The sequence below is a fragment of the Lepidothrix coronata genome, unplaced genomic scaffold (assembly GCF_001604755.1).
Source record: "Lepidothrix coronata isolate B3197 unplaced genomic scaffold, Lepidothrix_coronata-1.0 Scaffold264, whole genome shotgun sequence".
Lineage (NCBI taxonomy): Eukaryota > Metazoa > Chordata > Aves > Passeriformes > Pipridae > Lepidothrix > Lepidothrix coronata.
The window spans coordinates 213942-229094 of NW_016690444.1; the positions used below are offsets into that span (position 1 = coordinate 213942).

Below are 15153 nucleotides of genomic sequence, written 5' to 3' on the forward strand. Positions count from 1 at the left end.
GGTTGCAATCTGAGTGGCACCAGATCCAAGGTGAAAGCTGAATTTTTCTTCGTAATCCATCAAAATTCAAAGAGCAGGAGCAAGAAATTGGCTTTCCGTGGGTATTACAAGGAAAAATTTTCCAGTCTTACAAGACAGGCAGGAGTACACTCACCACTGAAATGTAGAGGTGGATTCCAAAAAAGCCCTAATTATTATATTTCTTGTACTTACACGTTCATCTTACACATTTTGTAGTTTGCTTTTATTAATCTATCACTATATCAAAGAAAATGAGCACAGGACAAATATTCTACCAGTTTCAGAGTATTTATGACCAGGATAAGTTCCTGATTTCAAGACAGAGTAAAATCTAATCTGTCTTCCAGTGTTAAGACTACTGTACAATTGTTTTACAATACAAGCAATGAAACCGTATATGAATTTATTTTCTCCTCCTCAGAGTTTATTTTGCATGTAATTTTACAGTTTATACTTCACATCATACATTTATTCCTTCTCTTGAAAAAAGGTTTGACACAGACGCTTGCCTTGCATTACATTTTGAAACCTGGAACTGGTGCCAGTAAAAAAAACAAACCACCCTATAAAACATATTAGATCAATACAATGTAAATATAACATGTATTAGAAGTTGCTCGTTATTTCACTACAAGGAAAACAATCTGGGGAAAAAAAACAACCAAAGATAATCAGTTCCAGTTGCTAAAACAGTTCTGTATATTTTATTTAAAGTCATAGCGTAACAGGAATGCTTTTATTAGCCCACAACCAAACAATGATCAAACTGGTGTAGAGGAAAACGAAGCATGATCCTATAGTACCCAACTGCAATATAAGATTCTCTGTCACACAGAACATATCAGACTGGGGATGTTCACAAAGTCCTTTCAGTGTGAACTCTGCAAAAGACTGTTTTCCATCATGCTGCATTATTCCATCCCTTATTTTGCTTAAGAAGTAAGCCACAAGTAAGCATTCCAAGAACTGTGAATAGATTTTTCGGTGTTGGCACAACTATTCAGTAATTTACACAATGGTTCACGAAGGAAACTGGGTAAAATTATGACTTGGAAATGGTCACGGACATCTTCCTCTTTGGCTATTTTAAAAGTTAAGACATTCATTTCAGAACCAATTCAAATTTTTAAATTAATGGAACAAAATAAAGCATGTCTCGTTAATTTGGTATTAATTTTCCAGAATACTCTGCAACATTTTCAAATATACAAAATCTTACTCTTTACAAAAAAAAGTTGTAGCTCATGAAGGAACTCACTTGAATTATCTTAGCAGCACTCCAATAATTAACTATCTTAATTTTAATCAAAAAAACACCTTAATTTGATCACTGTATTTTGAGACTGCTTCTTCACGAGAAGCAATGTTTCAAAAGTCATAAAAGTGCAAGAACATCATCATGTTCCAAGCTGAAAGGCAGCTTCTGGAAGTAGTGAAATCAGTGTTGCAAGGTCCTGATGTCAGTGGAATAAATCCAGTGGGAAGAACTACACTTTAAATACGTCTTCCAGTGTGGTATCATTGCAGTAAGAACAAAACACACTTCTCACTGAACACTGAAGTGATCTAAATGAAATAGTTGTGTAATTTTTGTCCAGCTGTAGCAAGTGAGATGGACAAACTAAGTGATTTGGGTGGGAGTAAATAAGCAGCACACACCAGAGCATCAGCCAGGTCGCCAGTGGATCGGCCAGCTCCTTTTGCTGTTCAGCATTAGTTGTGCATTTTTAATTACATAAAAAATGGCAAAGTACGATACTCTCAGAGGACCTTCTCATCCATTTGGATAAACATTTCTAATTCCATGCTGGACTTCATTGAAGAAGAGGAGCCTCAAATTAGGTCCCACAAACCATTAAGGCTGCCTTTTAGCCAAAAACTTCTGTTTTATTTAAGCAAACTACTTACTTTTAGTAAGAAGCATTCATATATAATGAACATTTGGATTCACTATCAAAATGAGGATCACAAGAAATTACAAACTTTGGAGCAGGATCACTCTTATTATTCCTGATAAAATTCTGTAAACAACAGTTTAATTGAGAATACCTGCTGCTCTGCAACACCTTAAGTGTAATTTTGTACTACTAGAACTACAAACCCAACATTTTCCTTTCTGCCTCTTCGTAGAGTTTCCTCAAAAGAGGATCTAGCAAGTCAAGAGCTCTGCAATTATATGTGAATATTAATCTTACATTTTAAACACCTAATATTACTATACTCAGTTTCAGAAAGCCTCCTTAGAGCAAGTTTTGTTATACTTAGTACTAGCACAGTGTTTCAGCACTTCTTCTATGACTTGCTTCTTCAGTGGTAGTTACAGAGAACTTCATTTTGGGATATCCATATTCTGAAGCACAAGAGCCACTCTGCTTGGAATGTACACCTGGTGAAAATATGACAAGAACAAGAATAGCTGAAAAAAGCATAAACCTTTACGGGAGACAACTTCGAAATAACAGTTTGTTTAAAAAAAAAAATTAACTGCTCAAAATCTGTCATTTGTGCAGTGCTGTGGGTCATCACATTTTTAAAGAACGACTGCTTAGTCCCCAGCATTTGAATTACACAGGATAACCTAAAAATTTAAAAGACAGCTTGATTGCAACCTCTTTTCTAATTTTTTTTTTTTTTTAATGCACGTATTTTACCTCGATCTATTTTAGGTGGCTACCAGTAGAGGGCCTCATTGACTCACAATGACCGGTTTCAAAAACCTGAGGACGTGTAGGTCAACAGACCGTACGATGACAAATGGCAAAGTTTCACAACACCCTTCTGCTGTGAATTAAAGCTGCCCCAAGGGCTGTGATGTCATTTCATACAGGTAAATACCAGCAACATGACACAGCAGCATATTCTTCTCACTCTTGGTACCTATGGAGTGTCAGTGTCCCAGCAATAAAACTCACTTTCAAGACCGGACAGAATCAAAATTAACCGTTTAAATTATCGCGTTTCCTTGCCCTTTTTCCTGGATACCATGAAAAAAACCTCAAACGCATATAATCAAAAAAACTCCTCATAGATCACACAGAAGAACTCGTGGCAATATATTTTACATGACATTCCTTCCAAGCAGAGCAGAGTCACAATCTGCAAACAAGACCGATATGTACTATCTCCCAATTACCTTGATATATGGTACTCCATCAATTGTCAAGCCTATGAATGTGTTCTCTGAATAAGTCAATAAAAATGCAATTATAAAAGGTAACACAAGATTGAAGATTATGGGCTTCATTCTGACAATGTCCTCTTTCAGGCTACCCTTCATCCCAGTGGAATGCCTAATATTCTGCAATTCCAGCTATGTTATCTGCTAACTAGAGCCTGATGGCATGAAAGGCTTTCATTGTTTTCAAAACAGAATAAAGCAATGAAGCAAAAAGCTTTAGGAAAAGGAGAAAAAGGAAAAGAACAGCTGATCTTCATTGAACCAGACAGAGCTACGTCCAACGCTTCTTGAAAGGCAGTGAACACAATGATTTCCCCTTAAGGTTTCAGTGATAAATAGCTTCTATAAATCTGTGCAGGAGAGGAAATACTTAATGAAGTCAACTACCTCAAAACATATAGATAAAGCAGAGATTTTGAAATTGTGTATTGAGAAATTCAGCGCTCTGGGTTTGGATAATGAAGTGAGAAGGGAGAAGGAACAAACAGAAATAAGTTTTCTAGCAGAGAATTTGCAAAATGTTACTTCAGTTAAGGGAATAAAAATTAACATTAATACAGGACACAGCAATTCTCAATTATATTCTGGTCAATAATATGTCAGCTCTTCGGAGGAGTAAATTAGCCCAGCTCCTTTAAAGTCAATTTACATCAGCTGAGAGAGAACCTGGGAGCAGTGTGGAAGCATCCCACTCCAACCACTTCACTGCCAATCAGAATTTTAAAACTGGCTTAAGCACAATTTCAGAACTTGTGCAGATGACTGTATTTAGACTAACCACAGATATGTTTTCCATTTGCCATGAAGGTATGTATCTGCCAGCTTATTACTTTAGTCACCTGTTTCTTCCTTACCTAGGCAAATTCAATATGCATTTTAGTGTCTTTTTTTGTCTTGGTGGTCTCCTTGCTAAATCATAGAATAGCTACATATGGCACTATCTCCTAATCTCAACTTATTTCGTTGATCAGTGCAACCATCTCCAAGGCTGTTTACTACAAAAAGCAACAATTAAGGCATGAACAATGAATAAATATTAATTATTGATTAATAATCACAAATAAGATGATTAATTATTCATTACACTGGTGTAAATTTTTTTAGAAAGGAAAAATACTACACAAGTACTTGGTAATTCCTGTTACAAATATATAGGTAGTATTTCTCCTTCCCAGCCCACTGGTATTTCAGGAAATACAACAGTGAATGTGCTCTGGGCTTTATTATTTATTTGAACAGACAGAAGTCAGAACATTTGTGTAATGGACTGAGGGAGATATATGTCTATCTATAAATAGAGCAGTAAAAGTATATAGAGGTGTCCTGATTAAAACCATTATAGGAAATCTAAGTATTCATCAGCAAGAGACATTATGAGAGATGTGCAATTTCTGACTGTTCCCATACCCTGGGAAGAGGGTCTCAGAAGTTTATTTTGTTGCTGAATTATGTGCTTTCAATTACCTGCTTCAGTTCTATTGATTTCTGCTCTTCTAACCTGCTGCTTCTGACCACAAGGTTTTTCTCATTCACGTCTCCTTCACCATTTCACAAGGCTCACTTGACGAACGTGGACAGAAGTGAAAGCCCAAAGAACAGAGCACTAAAGAGAATGTCATCTCAACTAACCCACGTCTTGACTATCATTCAATCAAACCACCCTCACAAGCTCTCTTCTGTTTCAAGCTTTCTGTTCATCTTGAACATCCTTCTCAGCGCTTTCCTCCCCTTCAGGCTCACCCATGTTGGAAAGAGCCTCAGGAAGCCCAGATTCCTTGAGCTCTGAAGTCAAACCAAGTTATTCAGGGCTTGAGATCTCTCAGTGAATCATCTCTCTACTTTCTGTACTGATTGCTTAATTATTACCTCAAGTCCTCTAAGGTGTTACGGAAAATCTGCTATTTTAGGAAGCCATAAAGACGTCTAAAAACACACATATGAAGCCTCATAAGGCCTTTTCTGATAGGGGACTAGAATATGGAGACTGGAAAACATCAGGTCTGTTTGGGACAGTTAAGATGATTCAGCTTTAAAGATGAAGTTTTTGACAAAGTTAACGTTCAAACATTTAGCCATCAAATAATATTGAAATATTCTTTTTTCCTCAATGGAATATTTGGCAGGAATGAAGTAAAGTAACTGTGGTTGACTTCACCAGCAGATGTGCTACCAGAGAGGATGACGGAGGATAGGAATCTTGTTTATAAGTCAAATACAAAACTGTTTTTTTTTATCCCCTTTGACCTTTTTTATACTGCATGTCCATTTAAACTATGAGTAAATTATACTGTCTGAAACTAGGCATACCCCACAAAGATTAAGGCCTCTGGCACTAAAATAGCATAGCCACATACAGAGGCAAAACAAACAAACAAACAAAAAAGAGGTTTATTATAATCAACCTGTTTTCCAACAACATACAAATGGAGTTCTATCAAGATCATAGTCTATTCATGATGGCTAATTCAAAAACAGGGAAAAAAACCTTGTACTACTACTGGCCAGAAGCATAAGATGCTTTTCAGCCAAATGATTACTCATATTTTTTTTCCCTGTGAATATCCAGATAATTTCAAGAAAAAAAAGCAATTAGGAAAGCTCAGAAGAACACAGGAACACCACGTGCAGGGAGCACTTGTGAACAGCAGCGACTGTAAGCAGAAACCTCACCTCACATATTCTAGGAGAGGACTAAAAGACACAGCCATGTCCAAATGTATCTAAAACCCCCCAAGCAAGAGGTTCTGCAAACGACAACTGCAACTTTCAGATCTGTCAGACTAATTCAGGACCAGCTGCAAGCACAACTGAAATTGGCTGGAACTCCAGCGAACTCCTCTTCATCCTACTTTCAGGACTGGAAAGCACCAAGCCCTAAAAATAATTTCAAGGTCATTTTGTAACAGATGGGAGAATTACTAGAACTCAGAGCTAGATCAGGCACTGCAGAAAAATATTTGATAGCACATATTGCAGCTGGTAGATGCAGAAGGCAATGTCACAAGAGTCTGTGCCAACACTATTCCAAACTTTTAATTAAAATGAGGGCTTTAGATAATCTCATGTCTCTGTATCACTACTGATTGTCAGACACTGACACTATTCTGAGAATATAACTAACCATCAATGAATAAAATAGACGGTAGCTTTTGCTTTTTGACTATAATTTACTATACAAAACCTCAGACATTTTGGTTATCATTTTGCCAGATATTGCACATGACAAAGGAGGTATGCTTAAAATAAGGTAAAGTTCTGCCTTTCAATTTGTTTTTTCAATTTTACAGCTGAACAGAATGAATATGCAGAAAATAATTTCTTAGACTGCCTTGCTTCATTTATGTAAAAGACCATATACTGCACAGGCTGTATCTCAGAATTTCTCCTCTATTACCTTCTGCACTCTTTTTCCAGTTTATGAAAGGGTACTTTAAAAAAGACAACGAAAACCCCTGACAAACAAGTAGACTGAAAACTAAGATAGGATGAAACAAAATTACCAACAGAGTAACTTTGGAATCATTGCATTTGCTGGTGGTTTTAAGAAGCCAAACGATCGATGAAGATGAGCAAATAAATCTATAAGTCTTAAATCATCAAGAGGTAAAAATAACAAAAGACCTTTCTGGTAATAAAGTCTTGCTGATTCCCTCAGTTAGAACAGTTAAGTTTCTAGCTACAAACATTCTTTCATTTAATCTGTATATCTGTGCATGGCAGGGGAGAAAACAGTTAAAGATTACATCAGTCCCTTAAAATTCAATACATAAATCCTTATCATGAAAGTTATTCAAATGAGTTTTCAAAGCTAAGGTCACTAAAAGCTTTTAGATCATTTCACTCTATGTGAGTACTTTAATCTGTCAATAGACTCAAGGAAGCAGGAAGTTGCACTTTGACCTTGAATAGTATACATTAAAGTAAAGGTTAAAAACCCAACCCTGTAATAAAGACACTCTTAAAATAAACTATATAATTTCAGTTTCATTTAATGTGATAAGATTATATCAGTGAATTCCAAAAATAATCAGAAAAAAGACAGCACTGGAAGACAGGAGAAAAAGAACACTTTGACATCTATTTGTTTTTTAACTAACTGAAATGAACGACAGAAAAAGTAAACCTAAAAGTTGAACTATGTTAAACAATTATATTTCTTGATAAACCATATACTACTTTTCCAATGACACAACATACTCTGTAATATTCCATTTAATCTGCTTATTAATCAAGTCTGTTGGTCCATGAAGTACAAACCTCACTATTTTCACATAAATCCTAACTTCTGGTGTGATCAAAAAAAAAATTTACTAGGACACACATTGATATCCAGTTCTTTTTTACAGCAAAATTCAGTCAAGTTGGAGACTTCAGAAAAGACCAACAAAATATTTGGAATGACATGTGTTATAAAAAAATCATTGCTTTTCTTCCTCCTGCCCCAAATCTAAGTTTCACATCCAACTATAAAAGCAAAGTAACTAAACAAATTACTTCATCCCTAAAGGGGCACTAGGATCTGACTGGAGTTGAAATGTGTGTGCAGCACTTAATTTACATCTTACAAAGAGATGATAAGACATAAAAAACAGAAGCCTTGAAAAAAGCACACATCTTTTATAAAACATACCCCAAAAAGCTATTATGAGAATAACACGGTGGAGATGTAAACAGAAATAAAGCTGTGCTAAAAAGAATCTATTCTTACAGTGACAAAACGGTTCACAGCTTATTAGAAAGTTTGATAATGTGGAAAGTTATGCACATTTCACACATTTGTTAATAACCAAGAACAGAACAAGCAGTGAAATGGAAAAAAAATTATAATAATTATTTACATAAGTCACATAACAAAGAACTTTTTTGTGCGTTTTTCTATGCAGTTTTCAAGGTTTGTCTGATGACTTTGAAATCTGGCCCTTTAGAGCTTCACTAAACAAGCCTGAAAATTGTACAGAGAAAGGCCTAGCAGTGCTTACAAAGCTTCCTCTTCATCCAGGGTTCTTTGCACCAAGAATTTCCCATCTCTCTTTTCTCATTTTGCTATGTCACCTTGAATATTTCTTTTATTAGGTGATGTTTCCAGAACGAATCCTGTCACATTTCATCTTCTGTTTTCGTAACACATTTGTGTGCTATTTAAGCTTGACTTGAGAAGCAGAATTATTGCATGTGATTTCATTTTGTCACAACCCTCTGGGCATGTTTTGCTGACAGTGTTTACTTACACACCTTAAGGGAGGCGTATCTGTCATTAAAAAATTACTTCTTTGAAGTTCGTGGTAGAGGAAGAACTAAAATTTTTGAAGCAATAAACTAAAGTCTCATGTATTGTGTAAAGAGAATAAAATAATTGTTAAACAGCAGGAAAAGAACTTCCATGAGTTTATTGGGGTGGCATCATATGCTTTTTGAAAAGAAATTGGAAGGGAAGACTTCTACTTGGATTTTAGAAACTGCTATTAAGACTAAAGCAACTCCCAAGCAGGACAAATTACCCAAGAACTTGGATGCAAATTGCTATTTAAAATAAAACATCTCTGTTTTACTGCAAAACAGCTGCTGGAGGCATTTACTGGAACCTTTGCTCCTTCTTAGTTGAAGATCTATCCTGCTGAATTTAGCCCAGTTTTCCAGATTTTTTCAACTTGCTTACTTTTACTCTGTGTCCTTTAGTGAGTATTTTACCTTTATTTGGTGCCATCCTCTGGGGGGGTCGCTGGAGGTGGTCTGTGAATTGAATTGCTGAAGGACACAAGAGAAAGTTTACCCGACCCACACTGCTGGGTTTCTTTCTAACCTACAGGTTGCCATTGCCATGCCACAGCTTATGCTACAAAAGTGCATTTGCTGCTTCGTTTGTCACATGCCTCATCTTCCACATGCTCCTGGCAAACAGCATCTGCACATCTTTTTTTTTCCCCCTGTCTTCAACGACTTGCACTCACCCTCTAACAGGCTAAATGTGAAATGAACATTCCAAATTCCAGTTAATTGGCTCGCAAAAGTTCAGTTAGTGGTAGATAATTAAGATGCTCTCCAATCACCAAGGCAAGGTGTTTGAATTGGACACATGAAGCAAGAACTCTGGAGGCATTAATTTGCTACATAACCTCATGTTTCTTTGCCTGCAAATTAGCACAAATACTTACCCACACTTTGAGGGCATTGTCACATGCATACACTTTAAAAAAAAAAAAATCCCCAAAATATTCCCAAGATCCTTTACACCAGGCACAACGAAAGCACAAGAATTCTTTCATGTTTTAAACTATATTTTAAATCAAGCAAACGAAAGAAATGCCAATATTCTGAATGCAATGAAAGAAAGAGAGAGATTAAAAGTGACAATAATTCTCAGGAGTTTAGATCTTATGAGAAACGTTAAGAAGTGACACTAGAAATTCATGTCTCCATTCTGTCATGGAAGAGGAGTGGCTCTCACAAATCATTTTTGTAGGCTAAGATTACAAGTGTAAGTTATTTATAAGTGTTTATATGTATCAATATACCTATGCATGGAGACACACACCCATCCACCCATATACATGGTTTAGATATAAAAATCTTCTCAGTGATATATGCATTTTCAGAATCTTTTCACTGACCTCTTGCCTTAATTCACAGCCTTTTTGCATCTTATTTTCTTGTGCATGTGAACATACAACCACATACACATAATGTGAAAACTTACAAAGAGTGGGAAAGACGTGCATATACGTATACATGCATAAAGAATAGGAAAAATGACATTTTAAAATTGTTAATTGTGGTGATTGATTTCGAGAGTAGTTAGGAAAGGTAGAGTTTTATTAGTGATCATCTCAGCTAACAGAAATTGTATGCAAGGATGTGCTTCCCACTCCATCTCAAGTGACTTGTGGGAAAGTCTTTATCCATTATTCATATCACTTTAGGACTGGAAAGTCTTAAAATTCTTGATGTGAACCAAGAAATCTTGTTTCATTTTGCAAGGTTTTTCTGTAAACTGAGGAGGAGAAATGCATGATTTGCTCAAACTTGTATTTGTGGAGTTAAGAACATGACTTTAAGAAAGCCAAGCAAGATTCAGTTTCTACAGAGCTTTAAATCAAAAGCAAGCATGAAGATGGAGCTTCTTAGGCATGAAAATAAAGCAAATTATAATAATAAAAATGGCAACTCAAAAGCATATCAGTAGGCTTTCATGCATGTTGGCAAGGAGCACTGTGTGCCAGACACTAAAAGAGTGCACAGAAATTTAAAAGTAGTGTTGAAGAAGAAAAATCAGTTAACAGTATTAGTTATAATCAAACCATAACATTGTTATCTCTCCTGTATTTACACAAAGGCTGATTTCAGAAAATAAATCAAAACTACAACCCCCCCCAAAATACTAGAATAGACTCCATATTTGTGAAAAACAAACAAACAAACAAAAAAAAAAGGCAAAACTTACACAGATGAAAGTAGAATTAAAAAAAATAAATCTTGCTTACCATAATTGAATGAGGTCGATAATTGTGAGCAAATTCTTCAGAGAAGTACTCTGTATTGTGGTCCAGCCTTTGATGCCCTCCATATTCTCCAGCATCAGAATCCAGAAGGATTTTATACTTAAAAAAAAACTGTTAAAGAACTAAGCCAAGTTACTTTAAACTGGGAAAGAAATCAAAGCAAAAAAATCTAGAAGAACTGCAGTAACTAATATAACTAATATACTCAATATAAAGCACAAACAATAATAAAATTTAAGCAAAGAGTGGAAAACCGAAGAACACATAGAAGTTGTATCACATTTTGTCCTGCAAATTTAATTTTAGCACAGTAACTCATATTAAGGAAAGTACCTTCCAGTCTCTTCTGCAATCTGCCATGTAAGTTTATAGCATTACAGCAGCTCTGCCCAGCACTTCAGGTGAAGAACTAGACAAAAAATGTTCCATTAAACAAAATGATGCATTTGAGTTGCATTTAAGAAGCAACATAATTGTGACTGTGTTCAGCAACATTTTATGGTCTGTCAGAACCTGATCAATGAGAAAAAGATGATTTTACATAAGAAAACCCCATAACTTCTTTCAGAGTTTTCTGGAAAAGAGTTTGAGTTCTTATAGCACAGAGGAACAAAAAGAAAGTATATTTAATAGAAGACTTTTTAAGAGATAAACATTCTGACTGCAGTTGTTACAATGGTGTGAACTATTTAACGAAGTGTAACAATGAGTTGAAATATCTGTACAGATACTTAAAAGGATTCAAACAGATTTAGCAAATAATAAAAGGTAAAGTTGAAAGAATAAAATCAGAAAGCGTAAGGGAATAAATGAGGAGACAAAGAGCTAACTCACATTCAAAAGTGAATTTCTTCTTATTTAGGACAACAACAAATAGAATATTTTAATTTTATGAATATTTCAGTGCCTTTTAGGTTCTTGATTGGGCATAATTAAAGCATCCTTTTCCCTCCTGAAGTTACAACAGAAAGCAATCTCTACTCCCCACCACCCGAAAAAGAGAAGGAAATAACAGTGCTCCAAAATCCACAATCTGCTTCCTCAATTCTAAGCCATGGAAGAATCTTATTTTCCTACAGCTTGTATTTAATAGGATTAGGGATGAAGGAAGGAACAGTCCTTCAAAGTCAGTGGTTCTTAAACTGCTCTTGCCCTTCTGTGTTTGCTCAACCTGTTTGAAAGTAGGCCTGCTCAAAAATGTGATATTAACAGAATTGTTTTTCAGTCTGTTTGCACAACTCACTCTCAGATGAGCTGGGAAATTTCCCAGCCACCAGCCTTACTGACTGAAATCTCCAGTGACAAAGGAGACTGAAGCATGACATAACAAAAGTAACTGCAAATTTACTCTGAGACACTCGAGTATAAAAGATTGCACAGGTTTTGCTGACAAAGGCAACAAAGAAAAACAGATGCACAGGAGGGGAAAAAGCAAAGCTGTCAATTAGCTACCAGATCACTAATGGTAACTAATCCCTTCCCCACAAGAATTTGCAGCACAATGAGAGAAGTGTCCAAAACTGCTAAGTTAGTTTCTGATTTCTACAGGGCAGGTGCCCAAAGATCACCACATTCTCTGGCAAAATCTTCATGATTGTTACCTTTTTTTTAAAAAACCACATAAGTTAGGAAAATTCCACTTTGCCAACTTCAGTCCTCAATGGCTTTTTTAGATGCACTATATACACACACCTATGCCCTCTATTTTACAAACACATTCAAATTATCATTCATTTTATTGTAATGCACAACATACAAAACTATAAGCTACAACTTCTAGTCACTCTCTTCAGCGTCCTTTTAGCATCAGCAATGTCTGCTACTATTCCTATATATATAAAATGATATTCTGTATATTTTATTAACATGGCAAGAGAATATCTCCGTCAAGCATTTCACTCCTTGCTTCTGTGATCGACACTGTACATTAAATTTAATAATTTATCAATGTTGCAGAAAGCCCTGACATGTTTAATGATTCCCTTAAAACTAGTTACAGCAAATGCCATTGTTATGGCTATGGTATTTTAAAAACAATTTATAAAATTGTGCCTGGATTGCTAGAGAGCAATGCTAAAGTTAATATCACTGTGTCTGCACGTGTATAGCATATTTCATGTAAATACTGTTAACCAGATCCTGAACAAAGGGATCAAAAAAGAATTTTAAGATCTTCACAAATTGGGTATTTTGCTGGAAAAAGAATTAACTAGTTTGGTAAACATGCCCATTTGCCTTCCGACTTAAAACCTCACAAAAAAGTCACTTTCCACATTTCAGAATTTTACAAGCATCTGGTTTTCTGAAGACTACTTTCACTAAAACATTAAACAATAGTTGTGCATTTTAATTAAGCACATAATAAAAGTATTTCCTTTTGCAGTGAGCTCTCTTGTTTTAGTGACAGACTGTTGGAAATACTAACCTGTATTCTCATTGGAAAAAAAAAAAAGCCTGATTTGTGTTCAGTTTGGTGCTCCAACTAAATTTATTGCCCAATATGGGGGAGGAGAGCAGCAAAATCCATGAAGTCTTGTATGGATAGAGCTGCAAATAGAAAAGCTGACACATTATCTACCATATTACTTACTGAATTATTATGCTTTTACAATATTTTGAAATAAATATTTTAGTGTAATTTTAACATAACCTTATGCATGTTTAATAACATATTTGCAGGGTAAATGCAAGTCACAAAATAGGATAATTTGGATTTTGTTCCTCAATCCTTATATTTATAAAACAACCCAAGTGCTATATGTGGGGGTGATGGTCCAGCTTCATTTAAAGCTTTGCAGAAAAGGAGGTAAGAATTTCTACTGACCAGCTGTAAAATGATGTAAGGTTTATTGACTATTTATAGAGAAACTCCTCTTATCTCTACAGTCTGGTTTGGTTTATCTATCACAAACCAAATACATTCAAATAATATTAAACAGATTGGGTCCTCTGTATTACATGCAACTGCCTTGTTACAGAGATTATCCATCAACTTAGAAAGCCTGGGCACAACTGAGCAGGACTCAGGAAGATATTAAAAAAGATTACAGGTGATCTTGATTGTTTCATGTCCATCCTTTCATAATCTGTTTTAAAATCAGGAGTAGGAACTGCTGTATATTGTACAATGACCTGTGTTGCCTAAATAAGCATCCATATTTCTGTCTTTCTGGTGCTTTCCAGACATGCAACTAGTGCATGGTTGTGTATGTAAATATTTATTTTCTTTTAAATTCACATGTAAATCAGCTCTCATTTTCTCACTGCACTTCAATATACAAAAGATTACCTAATTAAGATTTCATCTTTATCTCTTGCTTGGCTAAAAGCAAAGGATATGGTTCTGGCAACAGAGATGGGATGAAGATAAAAGTACAGAGCAAAAAAAAAAGATAAAAAACTGTGCTGAAACATTTAATACAGAAGCTAAAAGGACAAAATATATGCATTAAGACACAGTAAGGAAAGTAAGAACTTGGTCATTAAATGCCCCATAAACACAGGGAAAATGAAGGAAAAGGCACTTTCAAGTAGGACTGTAAAGAGTCCAAAGTGGTTAGGCCATTCTGTTTTTAATAAAAAAAAACAGCAAAATTAATTTCAAGACAAAGGGCACCTCTGTTTCTCCTCTCCACACACTGCTAATTTTGGAGAAGACTAATTGACAGAAAGCATTTGAGGATATTTGACTGAATTTGGCAGTGAAATTAAACACCTTGTCCTGATGAAATTCAGCTCAGAACATTTAGAAGAACTATTTAGCACTCAACTCATGAACATGTACTGAGGAGAAAGGGGGTACTGTAGCTTTTTTCTTCAACAAAATATATATGTCTTTTGCTTAAACCAAATGCAAATTTAGAGATATGTAAATCCATATTGGTTAGCAATCAAACATGAAATGCAGATTTATTTTTGTGCCAAGATAACAAACCTTGCTTAAAAAGGGGGGAGATATATACATATAGACCTCCAACAGAGCACAAAAATTGTTCAACAAAAGCCAGTGTGGGACCTTCAGGAAGGAAAAGGAGTAATTTCTGAAGACTTTAAGCCTCTTTCCTGTTCTGTTCTTTCTCCATCCTTTCAGCCACGTTCCTTTTGAACAGAGGAAAGAAAGTATCCGTATTGAATTTTTACTGCAGACTGGCCTTGGAACCCAACCACTACCCCACAGAAAGGCCCTAGTCAGTATTAAAACCATAAAACTGGAAACTTATGGATGGTTTTCCTTTTAACATTCAAAGTTTTATCTACAATCAGAGAACCAGAGACAGCTGACCTAGATGTTGATTATTCATCTACCTCGAAACTGAAGCAAATTAGGCCAAAATAATTTGTTAGTTCAAGCTGCCTGTTTCTCGTGAAAAGGCTTCTGAAAGAGCATAATTTATGAAGGAAAATTCCAGCACAAGCACAGAAGTGTTTTCCTTTTGCCTTCACATAACGACACAGAAA

General features: G+C 35.4%; 1 protein-coding gene across 1 annotated transcript in view; it reads right to left on the reverse strand.

The window, feature by feature from the left end:
- Positions 1-419: 419 nt before the first annotated feature.
- The window catches only part of GBE1 (glucan (1,4-alpha-), branching enzyme 1), a gene marked incomplete at its 5' end in the record, with an annotated part of 112065 nt that continues 97331 nt past the window's right edge, over positions 420-15153 (reverse strand). Inside the window, 3 exons of the mRNA XM_017835851.1 lie at positions 420-2407; positions 8888-8944; positions 10678-10795. Of these exons, the coding sequence (XP_017691340.1) occupies positions 2351-2407; positions 8888-8944; positions 10678-10795 (232 nt within the window). The remainder of the gene's footprint in view (positions 2408-8887; positions 8945-10677; positions 10796-15153) is intronic.